This window comes from Halichoerus grypus, chromosome 8 (assembly GCF_964656455.1).
Source record: "Halichoerus grypus chromosome 8, mHalGry1.hap1.1, whole genome shotgun sequence".
NCBI lineage: Eukaryota > Metazoa > Chordata > Mammalia > Carnivora > Phocidae > Halichoerus > Halichoerus grypus.
This window is the reverse complement of record NC_135719.1, coordinates 149,484,636-149,504,994: the sequence shown is the minus strand read 5'-3', so window position 1 is coordinate 149,504,994 and position 20,359 is coordinate 149,484,636. Positions and strand designations below refer to the sequence as shown.

The following is a 20,359-nucleotide window of genomic DNA, read 5'->3' as shown; positions in this document are numbered from 1 at the left end:
CTTAAATTTAAAAAAAAATAAAATTTTTTTTTTTTTAAATTTTAATCCAAGGGCAGGAGTGGTGGTGGTTGCACCATTCCTGGAAGTACTGCAATACCAGGTCAATGCATGGAGTGGACGGAGCAAGCTCCTATTCCATTTCCTAGTTCCCCAAATCCATTTAATGTATTGTCCTCAGACAGAGGATGTATCAGATATTAAACTGAGAGGAACAGATACTACACTTGCTCTTAGCCAAAAGGCTGAGAAGCAATCCAATATTTTAATTTTATCTGACTCTGGGATCCAAGGGCAGTACGTACAGCTTTTACAGATTTATACAGCCCAGAATGCCTTGCTCAGAGTGTCTTGCACACAGTAAGAGTTTGATAATTAAGTAAATATACGAACTAATAGGTTGGAGTTCAATCTGAAACTTTAAAAACATTTTATTAAAAAAAAAATAGAGAAGATCTTTAGGTAGTTAAAGAAGGAAAAGGGACTAGTTCCACAGCAATCTGTAGGCCAAGTGAAACATGTACAGAGACAACAAATGGATTACCTGGTCACCTTTGTTCAAAAAGGGGTGAGTAAACCCCAAGCAGTCTTAACAAGCCACTAAGATACAGAAAGAAAGAACTATAGCTTCTAGTCATACAAACTTATCTTAAAAAAAAAAAAAATCAGTTTTACTAATATTTACTAAGTGGACTTGCAGCAGCGTCCTTATCTGGTATGTTGTCCTTTCTAGAATAAAAGTGACTTCTAGGAACAAGGGATATCCAGAATGGGGGGAGAGGGTAACAACAGGGGATGAAAGGGAACATAAGTGAAGAAAGAGGCTTTGCCAGGAACCGGAGAACATAATTAACTCAGCTTTGCAACTGAGGTCCAGGACAACAAATGATCTAACCCCACACTGATGAGGCTGTATTCCTACTGTGCATCCTTCAGGACCAGATCCAATAAAAAGCACCACTGAAGAAAGGGAGTAAAAGTCTGGGGAAAGTGCTTGGAGATCCTCTACGTCAGTAGTACTCAAACTTTTTGGTCCCCTTTACACTCTTAAAGATTACTAATGATCCCAAATGTGGGTTATATCTATTAATATTTACCTTATTACAAATGAAAACTGAAAAATTGTAAAAATAAGTATTGAACATAGTAAGATTCATTTCAACATAATATTCAACAAATGGTGCTGGGAAAACTGGATATCCACATGCAAAAGAATGAAACTGAACAAGATCTTACCTAACATCATCTACAAAAATTACTGCAAAATGGACCAAACACCGAAATGTAAGATTTAAAACTAATTTTAAATTTTAAATTTCTTCTAATGTTTTAGAAGAAAACATACAGCAAAAGCTTCACAAAACTGGACTGGGCAGTGATTTCTTAGATATGAAACAAAAGGCACAGGCAACAAAAGAAATAGCCAAATTAGACTTCACAAAAATTTTTAAATTCTGTGCATCAAAAGACAATATTGATAGAGTAAAAAGGCAACCCAGAGAATGGGGAAAATATTTACAAATCATAGATCTGAGAAGGGATTAATATCAAGAATATAGAGAGAACTCCTACAACTCAACGACAAAAAAACCCAATTGAAAAATGGGCAAAGGACCTGAAGAGACATTTCCCCAAAGAAGATCTACAGTGGACTCCTAAACAATATGGGAGTAGGGGCACTGCCCCCTCCAAGTTTAAAATCCATGAATAACTTCTGACTCCCCCAAAACTTTACTAATAGCCTACTGTTGATGGGAAGCCTTACTGATAATATAGTTAACACATATTTTGTATGTTGTGTGTGTTCTTACAATAAAGTAAGCTAGAGAAAAGAAAATGTATTACAAAAATGATAAGAGAAAATATAGTACTCTACTGCATTTAAAGAAAAAAATCTACATATAAGTAAACCTGCCCAATTCAAACCATGTAGTTCAAGGGTTAACTGTACAAACGGCCAGTAAGCACATAAAAAAGATGCTCAACATCACTGATCATTAGGGAAATGCAAACCAAAACTCCAACATACCATTTCACACCCATCAAGATGGCTACTATAAAAAAACAAAACAACCTCCCAGAAAACAACAAGCAGTAAAGATGTAGGGAAACTGGAAACCTTGTGCACTGTTGGTAGGAATGTAAAATGGTACAGCTGCTGTGGAAAACAGTACAGAGTTCCCCAAAAAAATTAAAAATAGAATTACCATATGATCAAGCAATTCCATTTCTGGGTATGTACCCAGAAGAACCAAAAGCAGGGACTTAAACAGATGTTTGTACACCCACATTCATAGCAGCACTATTCACAATAGCTAAGATGTGGAAGTAACCCCAGCGTCCACAGAGTGATGAATGGATAAGCCTAATGTGGTGTCTCCATACAGTAGAATATTTTTCAGTCTTAAAAAGGGAGGAAATTCTGACACATGCTATAGCATGGATGAACCTTGAGGACACTATGTTAAATGAAACAAGCCAGACACAAAAGGACAGGTACTACATGATTCCACTTTATGAGGTTCCTAGAGAGTTCACATTCATAGAGAGAGAAAGTAGAATGGGGGAAGGAAGGAATGGGGAATTAGTATTTATGGATACAGAGTTTCAGTTTTACAAGGTGAAAATAGGTCTGGAGATGCATGATGGTAATGGTTGCACAATATAAATGTATTCAATACTACTGAAACGCACACTTTTAAAAATAGTTAAGAGTAATTTTATGTTATGTGTATTTTATCACAATAAACTGAAAAAAATAAGCCCATTACATGTTAATATAAATAACATTTTTATGAAATTCTCATATATCATATATTCAATCTGTTGTGATGTCACACGTCATATAGCCTCTGGAAAATTTTACTTTAGGTTCATGAAAGAGAATGGAAAAAGTACTGTCTTAATAATATTACAAAAATAGTATTGACTTTGCAGACCCTCTAAAAGGTTCTCCAGAGAGACCTCCAGGGGTCCCCATAGCTACTTCAAGAACTGCTGCACTTATTCATATTAACACTTAAAAAAACAACGACCCCTGCTTCACTTGGCCTAAAGCCTCCATCTGCCTAAGGTATCTATTACTTCCTATGAACCCACTGACCTCCAGAGGAGCTAAACACAGACAAATGCTGCTAACATGGCACCCAGTGAACTTGACCCTAGAGCGTAAGGACCCATCACCCCAGCCCACCCCAACTGGGGAGGAAAAAGAAATCAGAAATGCAGGAGGGGTAGAGAGCATGTGTGTGCATGAAAAAAGCAAAGACAGAATTCTGATTTCATATTCGGAAAACGCAAGTCTTGGTGGAAACCATAGTAAAAAAAAAAAGCGGAAGGAAATGTCAGTGGCTGGAATATACAAACAATGACCTTGTTCACATCTCACCTGGGGACTGACGTCTTGTTATAGCCCCAACATACTACCAGGTACATAAGCGCTTCCTGAGCTTATGTGAGCCCTGACCACTCATACTCAGTAACCACACACGTGTTCGAGATGGAGACAGAAGAGTGAAGAAATAGGGTTTCTGGTGTTTTAACAGATATCATTTTAAATTTTAATTTAAATAAATAAAATTAAATAAATAATTTTAAAAATTACATTATTTCAGGGGTGCCTGGGTGGCTCAGTTGGTTAAGCATCTGCCTTTGGCTCAGGTCATGATTTCAGGGTCCTGGGATCAAGCCCTGCATCACACTGGGCTCCCTGGTTGGCAGGGCGTCTGCTTCTCTCTCTCCCGCTGCCCCTCCCTATGCTCATGCTCTCTCTCGCTTGCTCCCCCAAATAAATAAAATCTTTTTAAAAAATTAACATTATTTCAAAGATTAATGGATTAATTTTCTTCAAACTGTACTTTCATAAGTAATTTTATGTGGTATCCATGGATCTCCCAATTTCCAAAGAAACCCCTTAGATATACTATTCCTTTCTGGCCACCATTCTGTTTTCTTCCTCCTTCTGATGGCCAGATCTATCAAATATTCTGCCTTTCTGGTTCTTCTTCCCTCTGATCCTCTGAGACCTGGTTTCTATTCTCATGACCAGACTCTTTTTTTTTTTAAAGATTTTATTTATTTATTTTATTTATTTGGCAGAGAGAGAGAGCAGGAGAGCGGCAGAAGGAGAGGGAGTAACAGGCCCCCTGTCGAGCAGGGAGCCCAATGCGGGGCTCGATCCCAGGACCCTGGGATCATGACCTGAGCCAAAGGCAGTCACCTAACCAACTGAGCCACCCAGGCGCCCCTCTCATGACCAGACTCTTGATCACTAGCTTCTTCTGGCTCTGTTCGGTATCTGCCTTCTATTTTACAGAAAAGATTCTATTCTTAAGCATTTTCTTTTTCAAATACTGCTATTCAAATAGTATTTAAAGCAAAAGCAGGAGCTCAAAATGTGTTTCATTCAGCTAAATCAAACTGTAGAAGAGAGTCATTTTATTAAAAGTAAGTGTCCTCTGAGTGAAACACTGCAATTTACAGTGATGTGAATCTGTGTGGCCATGAAGCCTGAGGGGGAAGCCTATAATCCCCTCTTCCTCCAGCTCCCTGCTGGGGTGACTCAACTACCAAAATAATCTTGGCCCAGAGCTAGCGCCTGGGGGAGAGCTCAGACCTTGAAGTCAATAAGAGAGGAAGCAACTGTGGGGGCATCACCAGGTACCTGAGAAAGATGGAGACTGGAGAGAAGACCACACACATGTTCCCAAGGTTGTGGAGTTTTCTGGAGGTTTTTTTTGGCGGGGGATGGGGCGTGCATAGCAAAAGCCAAGGGAGTTCACTGGGGAGAAAAGAGGAATGCCCCTGCCACTTGTTGTGTAAAGTTCTGGGAAATTCCATTTATTCACCCTGATGCCAGAAACAAAGTGGAAAATTACAAAAGAGGGATAAAGAGAGCTCATACACGAGAAGGGCTTCCCTCAATATACGTCACCCTAGAGGGCCCAATAAACCTGTAGCAAACACCCACCAGAGAAATAAATACCCTTATCTTTCACTTCCTGTCAATTTTCTACTGGTCAAAGGTCCCAAAATCCTGCTCCCAACATGCATTAAAGCATCCACAAACACTAAAAGAGCAGTCAAAAAAAGATCCCAGGTCTTTAAGAGGATGCAGTAGCCTGGAAGGATGGATTATTAGCTCAGGCTGCAATAACAAAAATACCATAGACTGAGTGGCTTAAACAACAGAAATTTATTTTCTCACAGACTGGTAGGCTGGAAGTCCAAGATCAGAGTCTGACCAGCATGGTCAGTTCCTGGTGAGGCTTTTCCTCTTGGCTTGCAGATGGCCCCCTTCTCACTGTATCCTTCCTTACATGGTGGAGAGGGAGCAGCTTTCTGGTGTCTCTTCTTGTAAGGACACTAATCCTACTGGATCAAGACCCCACCTTTATGATCTAATTTAACCTATTTCCACAAAAGCCCTATCTCCAAATACATTGGGGGTTAGGGATTTAATACATGATTTTTGAGAGACACAATTCAGTCCACAGCAATAAAGACCAAGCTGAACAACTACAATAAGCGGCTACAAAATAAAACTTCAAATTAAAACATAATGCCCAACACATGGAAGAAACACAACATGGAAGAATGTCACAAACATAAAGTGCAGTAAAAGAGGCAGACACAAAATAATATATACTGTATGATTCCATTAGCACATTAAGGAAGACAAAAAATGATCCACAGTGTTATAAGTCAAGACAGTGGTTACCCTGGGGAGGAAGGACAGAGAAGTGAGTAGAAGAAGACAGAAGAGAAGCTTCTGGGGTTCAAGTCATAGTATAGTTTTGCCCTGGGTCATGGTTATGCAAATGTGTTTACTTTGTATTAATTCATCAAGGTGTACACTTATGATCTGGGCACTTTTTCTGGATGTGTGTTATATTTCAATACGGAGTTTATTTAAAAAAAAAAATCAGGGGCGCCTGGGTGGCTCAGTTGGTTAAGCGACTGCCTTCGGCTCAGGTCATGATCCTGGAGTCCCTGGATCGAGTCCCGCATCGGGCTCCCTGCTTAGCAGGGAGTCTGCTTCTCCCTCTGACCCTCCCCCCTCTCATGTGCTTGCTCTCTCTCATTCTCTCTCTCTCAAATAAATAAATAAAATCTTTAAAAAAAAAAAAAAAATCAATCGTGACTCTAAATAACCATCATGAAAAGACAGCAGATAATGCCTAAAACCAAAAAATGAAATAAGAATAAGAGCATGCTGTGTATCAACTATACTTCAATAAAAAATGTTTTTAAAGAATAAAAGCATGTTGGGCGCCTGGGTGGCTCAGTCGTTAAACGTCTGCCTTCAGCTCAGGTCATGATCCCAGGGTCCTGGGATCGAGCCCCGCATCGGGCTCCCTGCTCCGCGGGAAGCCTGCTTCTCCCTCTCCCACTCCTCCTGCTTGTGTTCCCTCTCTCGCTGTGTCTCTCTCTGTCAAATAAATAAAACAAAATCTTAAAAAAAAAAAGAATAAAAGCATGTTAAAGATAGAAGTAAAACCTAAAGAATCAGTTTATATTGTACACCTGAAACTAATATAATACTGTATGTTAACTAACTGGAATTAAAATAAAAACTAAAAAAAAAAAAAAAGTTTAAAAGACTGAAATTGGCCATCTTGGGAGATTAGGAAATGGGGGTGGGGGATCACGGGACTCAGTTTTTAAACAAGCCTTGACTCTTTAAACTGCATAATTGAACTTGAATATAAATAACTAAGTGAAAAGGTTTCTCATAACCACAATGAGGGCATTTAGTTAAAGGTGGCATATTGATCCCATGCATTTCCCTCTTCTCCCACCTGCTGGTCCAATTAAAGAACAAAGACAGAATGACAAAGAGAATGGGAGAGGTGCCATCAGGAGAAAAGTGACTTTAAACAATTTCTGGAAGATAAAAATCTGAGGCCCACATAGCAGGGCACATACAAGCCTAGAGTGTGCCCAAAGAAGGGTACAATCCAGGGAAACCTCACTGAGAAAATCACTTTGTGCTGTGTATGTGGCAACTTTCCTACTGACCACCAGGAAGCTAAGCCAGGCACGTGACCAGCAGCCTCCACATACCATGTCCCATGTAGAGAGCTCTCAATTTGCTTCGTAGTGCTCCCCCTTGAAAACATTAATGGCGAATCAAAAATCATAGATATACAAGGAAAGCCTGTGATTTTTCGATACCCTTCTCCATATATCTGTTAGGGGAAAACACCAGATAATTTCTCTTTCAAAAACAGAGATAGTTGTTTGTTGCTGGTATGGTAATTATGTTCTACAAAGCCACCGTGAATACTGCTCCTAGAGGAAATACAGGGTTAGGTTCCTATGGGCCCCTGGTCATAAAAACTTTCATCAACTGATCAATACATAACCTTGTTTTATGTGTGTTTCTTTTTAAGCACACCTTATTTACTACGTATCATCGATTCAGTAACACTGAACTGTCAGCCAGCAGAACCTAACTCATGTCTGAATGAAGCTTATCTAACAAATGTGTTTTCTCTATCAGGCACATCACAGCCTTACACTTAGAAACACTGGCTAGTACTTCAGCCCTACACTTGGGGGCCATTTTAAACAGCAAAATTGACAACAAAAAGCACAAAAATGCAAAAACCATGGAGTAAACAGACCACAAAGAGAGCATTTGTTGTGGTATGAAAGCTGAAACAAGGCAGAGCATCATCACCTTGTTGGATCTCAGCCGGGGATGCATACATTGGGCAATTCAAACTTTCTGATGCTTTGTGCATGTCCACAAATACTGCAAAAGCATCGCAAGTACTGATTCTGGAATTACAAACAAATTGTAGTGAGCAGATGAATCTGAAAATACGGAATTTGCAAGTGAGATCAACTGTATCTGTTCTAGAGATGGGTGATGGTGACGGTTGCACAACGCAAATGTACTTAAGGCCGCCAAACTGTACACTTAAAATGGTTAAAATGGTAAATTTCATGTTATGCATATTTTACCACAATAAAAAAAGTGTAACAGTTGTGTAAGTGATTTTTAATTTGTAGAAACTGGGTTCAGGTGAGGTTCTCTTTTTCCGCACACCAACTGTAAATACTCCACCTCCAGATTGTATTAAAAGCAAGATGAACATCTTTATACTTTTCAACTATATCTGTTAGTGGAATAGGAGCCTGTCTTTCACCCTTCTGCTCGCTCACTTCCAAATCTACTACTATTAATTTCCAAATGAAGCAAACTGTTCTGGGTATCAATACTTTTTGGCAGTCACTATAGTTGTTTTGAATAAACATTCCATTAATCATTGCCCCCTCTGCCACCAAAAATTACTACTTGCTGAGTTTTACTAGAGTATCAAAGAACAATATTTGCAATTATCTGAAAAAGGGAATTAAGACACTCCTCTCTTTTCTAGTTATATTATCTGTGTGAGGTCAGATTTTCTTCATAAACTTCAACCAAGGGCACCTGGGTGGCTCAGTCAGTTAAACATCTGCCTTCGGCTCATGTCATGATCCCAGAGTCCTGGGATCGAGCCCCTCATGGGCTCCCTGCTCAGTGGGGAGCCTGTTTCTCCCTCTTCTCCCTCTCCCTCTGCCCTTCCCCCCCACTCGTGCTCGCTCGCTTGCTCTCTCTCAAATAAATAACTTTAAAAAACTTTGACCAAAGCAGTATACTGACATAAATGCAGAAGAATATATGAAAACCCAGCAACCTTCTATTAAAACAGACACTAAAGATACTTGCAAAAAACTAAAACAATGTCACTCTTTTCAATAATTTGTTTTGTACAATAGGGGTTTTTTCCTCATAAAAATGTTATTTAGGGGCGCCTGGGTGGCTCAGTCGTTAAGCGTCTGCCTTCTGCTCAGGTCATGATCCCAGGGTCCTAGGACTGAGCCCCACATCAGGCTCCCTGCTCGGCGGGAGGCCTGCTTCACCCTCTCCCACTCCCCCTGCTTGTATTCCCTCTCTCGCTGTCTCTCTGTCAAATAAATAAATGAAATCTAAAAAAAAAAAAAAAGTTATTTAAATTAAATGTAATAGGTCTGTTATTACTTTATTTTTTTTAAAGATTTTATTTATTTGTCAGAGAGATAGAGAAAGAGAGCACAAGCAGGGGGAGCAGCAGGCAGAGAGAGAGGGAGAAGCAGGCTCCCCGCTGAGCAGGGAGCCCAGTGTAGGACTCGATCCCAGGACCCTGGGTTCAAGACCTGAGCCGAAGGCATATGCTTAACCATCTGAGCCACCCAGGCATCCCTGTTATTATTTTATTTATTTATTTATTTTAAAGATTTTATTTATTTGACAGAGAGAGACATAGTAAGAGAGGGAACACAAGCAGGGGAAGTGGGAGAGGGAGAAGCAGGCTTCCCGCAGAGCAGGGAGCCCGATGCGGGGCTCGATCCCAGAACCCTGGGATCATGACCTGAGCCAAAGGCAGACGCTTAACGACTGAGCCACCCAGGCACCCCGTTATTACTTTAAATGAATTAATATATGTTTTAAATTTATTAGTGTTAACTTCTAGTATGGTAAATATCAGTCTATACAACCCATGTAAACAAAGGCTTTTTGGGAGTCCTCAATTTTTTAAATTTTTACTTATTTTTACTTTTATTTATTTTTAAAAGATTTTATTTATTTGAGAGAGAGAAAGAAAGGGGAGGGGTAGAGGGAGAAGCAGGCTCCCCGCTGAGCAGGGAGCCCGATGCGGGGCTCGATCCCAGGACCCTGGGATCATGACCTGAGCCGAAGGCAGATGCTTAACAGCTGAGCCACCCAGGCGCCCCGTCCTCATTTTTTTTAAAAAAGATTTTATTTACTTATTTGTCAGAGAGAGAGAGAGCGCACGCACAAGCAGGGGGAGTGGCAGGCAGAGGGAGAAGCAGGCTCCCTGCCAAGCAAGGAGCCGGATGTGGGACTCCATCCCTGGATCCTGGGATCATGACCTGGGCTGAAGGCAGACACTTAACCAACTGAGCCACCCAGGAATCCTGGGAGTCCTCAATTTTAAAAGTTTAAAGGCATTCTGAGACATAAAGAATTTGGGAAATGTCGTTCTAATCAATGCAACCGCACACAACCACTAAACCTGGTACAATGACCATGAAGCTGCATGGAGAACTGCTCGGCATGAAATTCTGAGAGAGAAAAACCAGAATACAAAATTATGACCAAAAATATGATGAAAAAACATACATATGGAGAATATACAAAGATAAAAATGGTATTCAGAATATTTTAAGTGTGGGATTTTCTTCCTCTCTAGTCTCCGAACTCTCTGAAGATGATCTTCACACACAAAAAGTTGTTACTAAAATATAAAACCACTTATCTAAAGTCCCAAGAAGTTGAGCACACCCGGAATGAAGAACTACAGTTTATCATTCTTACAATCAACAACAAACGGTGAATGAGGTGCCAGATCTAACCCTTCCCCTTCCTGCTCTCTGGTGCCTCCTTCAGCGCCGGAGACAGGACACAGATGCAAGCAGGTTAAGAGCTCACTTCCAGTGAAGTGTGGAGGACAGACAGTAAGCATACAGGCACAACAGCACAGTTAACAATAATTTGTTTTGTACAATAGGGGTTTCTTCCTCATAAAAACAAGACAACAGTGGGGAAAATAGTTCAGTAATTTTCTGAAAGAGAGCAGAGAAAACCATCACCAGAAACAACATGATTTGCCCAGCGTAACTCGGGCAGGGCTCCCAACTTGGGAGGCAGCAGTGGAGCTACTGGGCTAATTACACGGTTACAAGTCTGTACGCAGAACGTGTGCTGCTCCCCAACCAGCCAATAACCACTGGCTCTGTAGAGGCTAAAAATGTTTTCTGTGGAGATGATGAGAATCAAGTTCAATGAGCCCAGCAGAGGACAGGAACAGGCCTGGAGATGAAAAAGGGGACATTAAGTGTCAGACTACCATGAGGGGTTGGACGGCCAGCTCCTCCCAGGCAGAACAGAGGATTCTTATTCACAGAAACGAAATGGCCTCAGAGAAGAGATCTAAAGACACAGATATCTGGGGTCCTGCAATAAAAGCACCAGACAACTCCCAACAGGAAAGCTACGTGTGGTCAAACATATCCTATGTTTGCAAACTCAGCTATTGATGAGCTTCTGAGAGCTCCATCTGAAATACAAACAGATGACCACAGATTATCAGATTCCAAAGAAAGGCTCTGTATGACAGACAGTTACCAAGGAAGAACCCCAGAGAAAAGAGAAATGGTGCAGGAAGCAGAATCTATTAAAACAAAAACAAAAAAAAAAAGAGAAAAGCCTTTATTACCCTCACAGGGAGTTGTTAACAGAAGAAACCGCATTCATGATCCCAGAACTGGATACTATACAAACAAATAATCAGAGAACAAGAAAGAGCTGGGAGAGGGGCGCCTGGATGGCTCAGCCGGTTGGGTGTCTACCTTCAGCTTCTGGGATCGAGTCCTGCATCGAGCTCCTTGCTCAGTGGGGAGCCTGCTTCTCCCTCTGCCTGCCGCTTCAGCTGCTTCTGCTTTTTCTCTCTCTCTCTCTCTCTGACAAATGAATAAATTAAATCTTAAAAAAAAAAAAGAAAAAAGAAAGAAAGAAAGAGCTGGGAGGAAGGGGGAGGACATACAACAGGACGCACATACACACAAATTTAACAAAAGATGAAATTAAAGACATTGCCCAGAAAATAAAATAGAAACGCACATGGAAAACAGATTTTTTTCAAAAAAAGTCAAGGTTCTTTTCCAAGAGTTCCAGTCTCTGATTAGTAACAATTACAGAATGAAGATTTTTAAATAATAAAACGAGACAATTCTCTGGAACTGAAAGACAAGAATCTCCAAATTGAAAGGGTCCAATGAGCAATCAAGAAGAATGGATGCAGATCAACTAACTCCCTGTACCTCACTGTGAAATTTTTTTTTTTTTTTTAAAGATTTTATTTATTTATTTGAGAGAGAGAGAGAGCGAGAGAGAGCACATGAGAGGGGGGAGGGTCAGAGGGAGAAGCAGACTCCCCGCTGAGCAGGGAGCCCGATGCGGGACTCGATCCGGGGACTCCAGGATCATGACCTGAGCCGAAGGCAGTCGCTTAACCAACTGAGCCACCCAGGCGCCCATCACTGTGAAATTTCTGAATAGCAAGGATAAATGTGAAGAGTCTAAAAAGGTTCTAGAGAGGAAAAAAAAATTCACACACTTAAGCCACTTACATTGTTATACTCCAATCTCTAGAACTACCAATACTGGAAAACCCTTTCTGACCTTAATTTTGAGCTTCCCACTCTCTATCACCTCCTCTACCTTTCCTGACTACTCAATCTAGAACGCCAATAACTGTCTGAACTCACCAGGATCCATAATGACTGGTCCCACCACCTTCTTATGATTTGTCTTCTCTCTCAAGTTATTTCCTATTCAAATCTGTAGTCCTTCACTGTAATCACTCCCTTAGGTATTCCAAATCAATGCCCTTGCTCTGTTCCCATTCTCTACACTTAGTGTGAAAAAATCCCAACTATCTATAAATGCCATGCTTGTCTCTGGGTACCTGAATGTTGCTGGAGAGTAATTTCCAGCCATGCTGCTTATTCCCACTTTAAATCCATGATCCCCTTAGGGAAGCCTTAAGGCCACCTGGCAATTCTACTACATTCTTCCAGTCCGTTAACTCTTCCGCTTGCCCAGTAATTACTGTAACTTCTCACATCTCTAATATCTCCTATCTCCTTGATAATCACACTCTTAGCTGATGATCTTGCTTTCCATTTTACTGAAAAAATACTTGCAATGAGCAGAAAACCTCCACAAGCTCCCACACCACCACACAGAGTCCTGAGCTGCACCTAGGCCAGGGCCCTCTACCTTTCTCCTGTTTCTGTGTAAGAACTGTCCACATTACCAGGGCCAATACTTCCGCCACCGCCTTTCACCCTCTCAAATATCTCTCCCACGGCACCACTTTCCCCCTTTCTGCCAGATTATTCCTATTAACAGATAAACATGTTGGTATTTGGCCCATCCTTTAAAAAACAGCTTGACCTGGCAGCTCTCTGTAGCTACTTTTCTGTATCTTGATTACGGTGGTAGTAACATGAATCTATAAATGTGTTACAATTCAGAGAACTGTACGTCAAAGGAAAAAATGATGTGTAATTTTAAAAATAACACAAACTTGCTTAATTCTGATGTCCAAAATGAGAGTGAGTTCAAAGGGTGCTCAGATACAAGATGTTATACAAATGTTACAGCCTTCCCATATTATTCATAACAGCTAAGGAAAAAATGCCATTCACAGCAGCAACAAAAATTTTATTTTTTTTATTTATTTATTTTTTTAAAGCTTTTATTTATTTGACAGAGAGAGACACAGTGAGAGAGGGAACAGAAGCAGGGGGATGGGAGAGGGAGAAGCAGGCTTCCCGCGGAGCAGGGAGCCCGATGCGGGGCTCAATCCCAGGACCCTGGGATCATGACCTGAGCCGAAGGCAGACACCCAATGACTGAGCCACCCAGGCGCCCCAAGGTATACAGTTTTTAAAAAATAAGAATAATCTGCAAAGCATTTAACTTACTCTGAAACATACAAATGTACAATTCAAAGCTGCAGTAATAAAATTACCACCATATGGATACAAGACTAAACAGATCAGAGAAACAAAAAGACATATATGGGAATTTGGTATGTGATAAAGCAGGTATCCTCAATTGGGGAAAAGGACAGATGATACCAGGACAAGTGGTAATCCACATGCTCAAAAAAAAAAGAGTCTGATCCCTACACTTCATATTAATCTCCCAAAATATATACCAAATGAATGAAACATTCAAACGGGAGTCACAGGAGTGTTTGAAGAAGATACAGAACCTTGTTTTTAGATCTTGGGACAAAGTAAACCTTTCTCACCAAGTCATGAAACCTAGACAGATCAGACTGATGCATGAAACACATAATGGGTTTAAATCACTAAGATTTATTTATTTTTAAGATTTTTATTTATTATTTGAGAGAGAGAGAGAGAAAGAGGGAGAGGGAGAGAGAATCTGAAGCAGACTCCCCACGGAGCAAAGAGCCCGACACAGAGCTCAATATCAACCTGAGGTCAGGACCTGACCAAGAGTCGGACACTTAACCGACTGAGCTACCCAGGCGCCCCAGTCACTAAGATTTGAAAGAGAAAAGAAAAATGGATAAAGGATATAAACGGGAAACTTATTTTAAAAAAGCAAATATGAATGACAAAAATACATGAAAATATCATCAATCTAGTTATCAAAAGGAAGCAAGCTTTAAAAAAAATATAATTTTTTGTCCATCAGAAAATATCTATATAGTATTAGTAAGGGTATAGAAAAATGGATACTCTCATTCAGTTTGGTAGGATAATAAAGTACTCTGACATTTTCTCAAAAGCAATTTAGCAGTACCTATTAAAATGTCAAATATTCATCCTTTTTTGACCCAGGACACCCACTTCTAGGAATTTATCCTACAGAAACTCTCTTAACAAGGGTAGAGAGTTATGTTAAGGAATGTTCACTGCAGATGTTTACAGGGGCAAAAAAATCAGAAACCACTCAATGCCCACTGACGGCATAAACCATGGCGCCAGCAAATACTGGAAATAGAATGTGTCAGATCTATGAGCACTAAGATTCAGACATGGTCAAGTACGTTGCTAAGAAAATTACTGTTATGTCCACGAGTCCCTTTTTGTTAAAATAAACAAAAAGTTAATGTCTATATAAAAAACTGTGGGAATATACACCAAACTACTGAAAGTGATCCTCTTTGAGGAGAGAAATTTCAAGGAACCTGTACTTCCTACATAATGAATTTCTATAATACAGAAATATAATATTATAATATACAAAATATAATGTTTATATTTTCCATGCTTCCGGTTAATACCTACAATAGGGAAAAAACAAAACGGTTTTGTAAAATGGTTTAATTCAAAGTTTAAAAAAACAAAAAACGACAGAAAAATTTTAAATTAAGCCACTCTGCTGGTCAGATTCAAACCTTTCTGGAAAGAGAACCTCCTAGATAAAAACACGGTAGGCCAAACTGCAGCTAAGGAGAAGGGTAGAGGGTCTGTCTGTCCCATTCCTCTTTCAACTTACCAGCTGCCCATGTAAGGAAACTGGCCGAGTAACCACCTAGAATTGGTGGGGACTAAACTCAAGAGGTTTTGCCTTGTTTCAGAAAGCTTTGATCAAGGACAGCAAGGAAAGCCCCACCCACTCATGCTTTTTCTGACTCTAAAAGCAACCCAGGTATCTCAACAACAAGGACTGACCAGTGATTTGTCACTTAAGTTGATACAAAACATGAAGAGGCAAACTTGTAAAGTCTGTAACTCCAGTTAGTGTAGACCTGTGCTTCCCAACCTTCTTCAGCTCCCAGCACACACAGAAAATGAGAATAACTGTCAGGCACATTGCAGCAAACAGAGGCTGCTTACTGACACAATGGCTGGCCCAGGGTCCTGCTCCAGCAGCCCCAGGCACGGTAGGCTGCGAGCCTCAATACCACGACACATCTGTAACACTCTCTTGGCACACCTATCAGGAGGCTCTGGTACAGGGAAAACATTTCTTTAAAAAGCTTTCTTCCAGGACGCCTGGGTGGCTCAGTCGGCTCAGGTCATGATCCCGGGGTCCTGGGATGGAGAACCGCATCAGGCTCCTCGCTCAGCAGGGAGTCTGCTCCTCCCTCTGCCTGTTCTGCCTGCTCTGCCTGCCGCTCCCCCTGCTTGTGCTCTCTCTCTCTCTGACAAACAAACAAACAAATAAAAACTTTTTTTAAAGAAGATTTTATTGGGGCACCTGGGTGGCTCAGTCATTAAGCATCTGCCTTCAGCTCAGGTCATGATCCCAGGGTCCTGGGATCGAGCCCCGCATCGGGCTCCCTGCTCCGCCGGAGGCCTGCTTCTCCCTCCCCCATTCCCCCTGCTTGTGTTCCCTCTCTCACTGTGTCTCTCTCTGTCAAATAAATAAAATCTTAAAAAAATAAATAATAAATTAATTAATTAAAAAGATTTTATTTATTTATTTGACAGAGAGCGAGAACACAAGTACGCAGAGAGGCAGGCAGAGGGGGAGGGAGAAGCAGACTCCCACTGAGCAGGAAGCTGATGTGGGGCTAGATCCCAGGATCCTGGGATCATGACCTGAGCCGAAGGCAGCCGCTTAACCGACTGAGCCACCCAGGCGTCCCAAATAAAATCTTTTTAAAAAATAAAAAGCTTCATCAGGTGGCGCCTGGGTGGCTCAGTCGTTAGGCGTCTGCCTTCGGCTCGGGTCATGATCCCAGGGTCCTGGGATCGAGCCCCGCATCGGGCTCCCTGCTCTGCGGGAAGCCTGCTTCTCCCTCTCCCACTCCCCCTGCTTGTGTTCTCTCTCTCGCTGTGTATCTCTCTCTGTCAAATAAATAAACAAAATCTTAAAAAATAAAATAAAATAAAATAAAATAAAAAGCTTCATTCAAAAGTACCATTACAATCACTCAACATATATTTATTAAGCACCTACTATGTGCTAAACAGTGTGTTAAGTATGGACATCTGCCCTAAAGCCTAGAGGGGAAAGACGGAGAAATAAGCAGTTCCATGCTATCTGAGGGGCAGTATCAGGATTTTTAACCTGAGTCCCATGCCTGGGAAAAGGGAGTCTGTCAACAACTCCTTCCCAGAAATGATCCCTGCACAAAAGGGTGAAGTGTATTTTAGGCAGAGGGAAGAGCAGGCATAAAGATCTAAATGAAAGAAGTCAAAAAAGCAAAACAGGTTCTATATTGTACATGTAGAACATGAGGGAGTCAATTTAGTAGCTTTAACCAATGTATTTTTGATAAATACAGAATGTGGTTGAACAGAAAGCCAATCACCACAAAAGTCAGGAAAGCATATGCCTTCCTACACAACAACCAATCAAACATAAGCTATGAGAAAAGCTTATTTGGGGAAATGAAGAAACTTCTTGAGGATAAAATCTATAAAAACAGAAAACACTATTGATTTACAAGTACTATGAGCTTATACATGAAGTTCAGAACAATTTTTACTCTGGTGGCAGAGGTTTACACTGAAAAAGAATAAAACATTACCCATTTTTTAAGGCAAAAGCTCATTCAAATACTCAATGTAATACTTAATTTAAAGAAATGGGAAAGCAAAAGAACTCCCAGATAATTAGTATGTAAGTTTCTTGTTCTTAAAAACATTTAATTAACTTAGAAATTAACTCAAATATATACATTATCTTCCTCTTTCTCTCACATGGAACTAAACAGAGCAAGTGTCGTAACAGAAATTAGGCTTAATATTTACCTCTCTGCCTGTAAGGATGTGTCTTGCCAATTTCACTTTTGCAAAATTCCCCTTGCCGATTGTTTTCAACAGTCTGTAGTTTCCGATGTGAGGCTGTTCGTCAGCACAGGAAGCTATAGAGTTTCTACACCGAGCCCCAGAGCGCCCAGTGCGAGAGGTAACTTCTTGCCGCCCATCTCCATGTGACGTGTGCTACAATATAACATACACAAAAATTAGGAAATGAGAGAACACATGGTACTTGCCAAATTTTAAGAGCCCCTAGTTGAAGAAACAAAACATGACTGCTTTAATTTTAATGCATCTAGCACTTTAAAGAAATTTGCCCACATGATCTAAATTTATGAGGAAAACAAGGAAATGCTGAGAAGAAAAATATCAAGGTTGAAGTGGGTGTTCAGAAGGAAATGAGATATTTTCTGTATGTGGCTGCAACATAAAATAGGAATAACAAGACTGCCTTATAGTCATAAAGAATGTAACTTGTCCATAAGCTATTAAGTGCACCTGCACATATGATCCTTCACCAGTGGAGGGTATTTTTGTGATTTATTCACGGCCACATCACTATTTAGTGAAAGATCCAAAGAGAATCTGGATTCTCAATTTCTTTCTACACTATGCTGCTAACAGTAATTCAAAATAATGTGTTTCAAGAAGCAGCCAGATTACGGGGCGCCTGGGTGGCTCACTCGGTTGGGCGTCTGCCTTCGGCTCAGGTCATGATCCCAGGGTCCTGGGATCGAGCGCCGCAGGGAGCCCTCTTCTCTCTCTCCCTCTGCCTCTCCCCAGCTTCTGTTCTCTTGCTCACTCTCTCTCAAACAAATAAAATCTTTTTAAAAAAGCAGCCAGATTAGAGAGGCACAGGCAGTAACTAACTTCTCTGACAGAGGCTGTGGCAACTTTTTTCTGGATAGGTCCCCTGAGGCAAGCAAAACAAAATCAAAAATAAACAACTGGGACTACATTAAAATAAAAAGCTTCCGCACAGCAAAGGAAACAATCAACTGAACTGAAAGGCAACCTATGGAATGGGAAAAGATATTTGCAAATGACATATCTGATAAAGGGTTAGTATCCAAAATATATAAAGAACTTACCAAACTCAACACCCAAAATCCAAATAATCCAATTTTAAAAAATGTGAAGACATGAACAGACACTTCTCCAAAGACATACAGATGGACAACAGACATATGAAAAGAAGCTCATTATCACTCATCATCAGTGAAATGCAAATTAAAACTACAATGTGATTATCACCTCACACCTGTGAGAAGGCTAAAATCAACAACACAAGAAACAACAGGTGTTGGTGAGGACATGGAGAAAGGGGAACCCTCGTGCACTGTTGGTGGGAATGCAAACTGGTGCAGCCACTCTGGAAAACAGTGTGGAGTTTCCTCAAAAAGTTAAAAAAAAGAACTACCCTATGATCCAGCAATCACACTACTGGGTATTTATACTCAAAATACAAAAACACTAATTCAAAGGGATACACGCATCCCTATTTTATAGCAGCTATATTTACAATAGCCAAGATGTGGAAACAGCCCAAATGTCCATGATTGATGAATGGATAAAGGAGATACAAGAGCATCTGGGTGGCGCAGTCAGTTAAGCATCTGCCTTTGGCTCAGGTCATGATCTCAGGGTCCTGGGATTGAGCCCCATGTCGGGCTCCCTTTCAGTGGGGAGTCTGCTTCTTCCTCTCCCTCTGCCCTCCCCATCGTGCTCTCTCTTGCAAATAAATAAATCTCAAAAAAAAAAAAAAAAAAAAAGGAGATACACACACACACACACACACACACACACACACACACACACACACAGAGGAATATTATTCAGCCATAAAAAAGAATGAAATCCTGGGGGGTTGGGGGATGGGTTAGCCTGGTGATGGGTATTAAAGAGGGCACGTATTGAATGGAGCACTGGGTGTTATATGCAAACAATGAATCATGCAACACTACATCAAAAACTAATGATGTAATGTATGGTGATTAACATAATAAAATTTAAAAAAAGGAAAGAATGAAATCTTGCCATTTGCAACAACACGGATGGATCTAGAGTATATAAATGCAAAGTCAGTCAGAGCAAGACAAATACCATATGATTTCACTTATATGTGGAATTTGAGAAACAAAACAGATGAGTAAAGGGAAAAAAGAGTGAGACAAACCAAGAAACAGACTCTTTTTTTTTTCTTTTTGAATTAGAGTTTTCATTTTCTTTCTTTTTAATTTTTTTATTGTTATGTTAATCCCCATACATTACATCATTAGTTTTAGATATAGTGTTCCATGATTCATTGTTTGTGCATAACACCCAGTGCTCCATGCAGAACGTGCCCTCCTCAATACCCATCACCAGGCTAACCCATCCTCCCACCCCCCTCCCCTCTAGAACCCTCAGTTTGTTTTTCAGAGTCCATCGTCTCTCATGGTTCTTCTCCCCCTCCGATTTTCCCCCTTCATTCTTCCCCTCCTGCTACATTCTTCTTCTTCTTTTTTTCTTTCTTAACATATATTGCATTATTTGCCAAGAAACAGACTCTTAACTATAGAGAACTGATTGTTATCGGCGGGGGGGGGGGGGGCGCAGAGGGAAGGTCGGTGAGGGAATGGGGGAAATAGGTGATGGGGATTAAGGAGCACGCTTGTCTCAATGAGCCCCGGATCATGTACGGAATTGTTGTATCACTATATCATACACCTTAAACCAATATAACACTGTATATTAACTGCAATTAAAATAAAAACTTAAAAAAAAAACCAGCCAGAGTACGTGGTCCTTGATAAATGTTAGTTAGATGAATACTCAATATGCTCCATAAAAGTAAAACAAAGCATATATACCTCTAACCATATTAAACAGAAAGGTACTGGAATTACAAACACCCAATGTGTACAATTCTGCATGCACAAGCACCCAGCTGCCTCATGCTTCCTTTTGCCTCACACCTGCTCAAAGGATGCTGTGGCCCACTGCCTGCCTTTCAGGACACTGCTCTCTCTCCCAGCACTCATACATATACACGAAATCTCCTTCATTC

The 20,359-nt window shown here is 40.6% G+C and overlaps 1 protein-coding gene and 1 non-coding gene across 18 annotated transcripts in view; both read right to left on the bottom strand.

Annotated features, from left to right (window-relative positions):
• MARK3 (microtubule affinity regulating kinase 3) overlaps nucleotides 1–20,359 on the bottom strand; it is a 116,849-nt gene that overhangs the window by 69,041 nt on the left and 27,449 nt on the right. For 15 of the 17 annotated variants that reach the window (XM_078054256.1, XM_078054258.1, XM_078054259.1 and 12 more), the window contains exon 2: nucleotides 17,302–17,493. The exons of 1 other annotated variant lie outside the window; for it this stretch is intronic. In XM_078054256.1, the coding sequence (XP_077910382.1) occupies nucleotides 17,302–17,493 (192 nt within the window). Of the gene's footprint in view, nucleotides 1–17,301; nucleotides 17,494–20,359 lie in introns of those variants that run through there. One more of the 17 variants, XM_078054272.1, reaches the window with a different exon arrangement.
• Nucleotides 64–254, bottom strand: LOC118540376 (U2 spliceosomal RNA). The gene has a single exon (XR_004919603.1). It is a non-coding gene; the product is annotated as a U2 spliceosomal RNA (small nuclear RNA).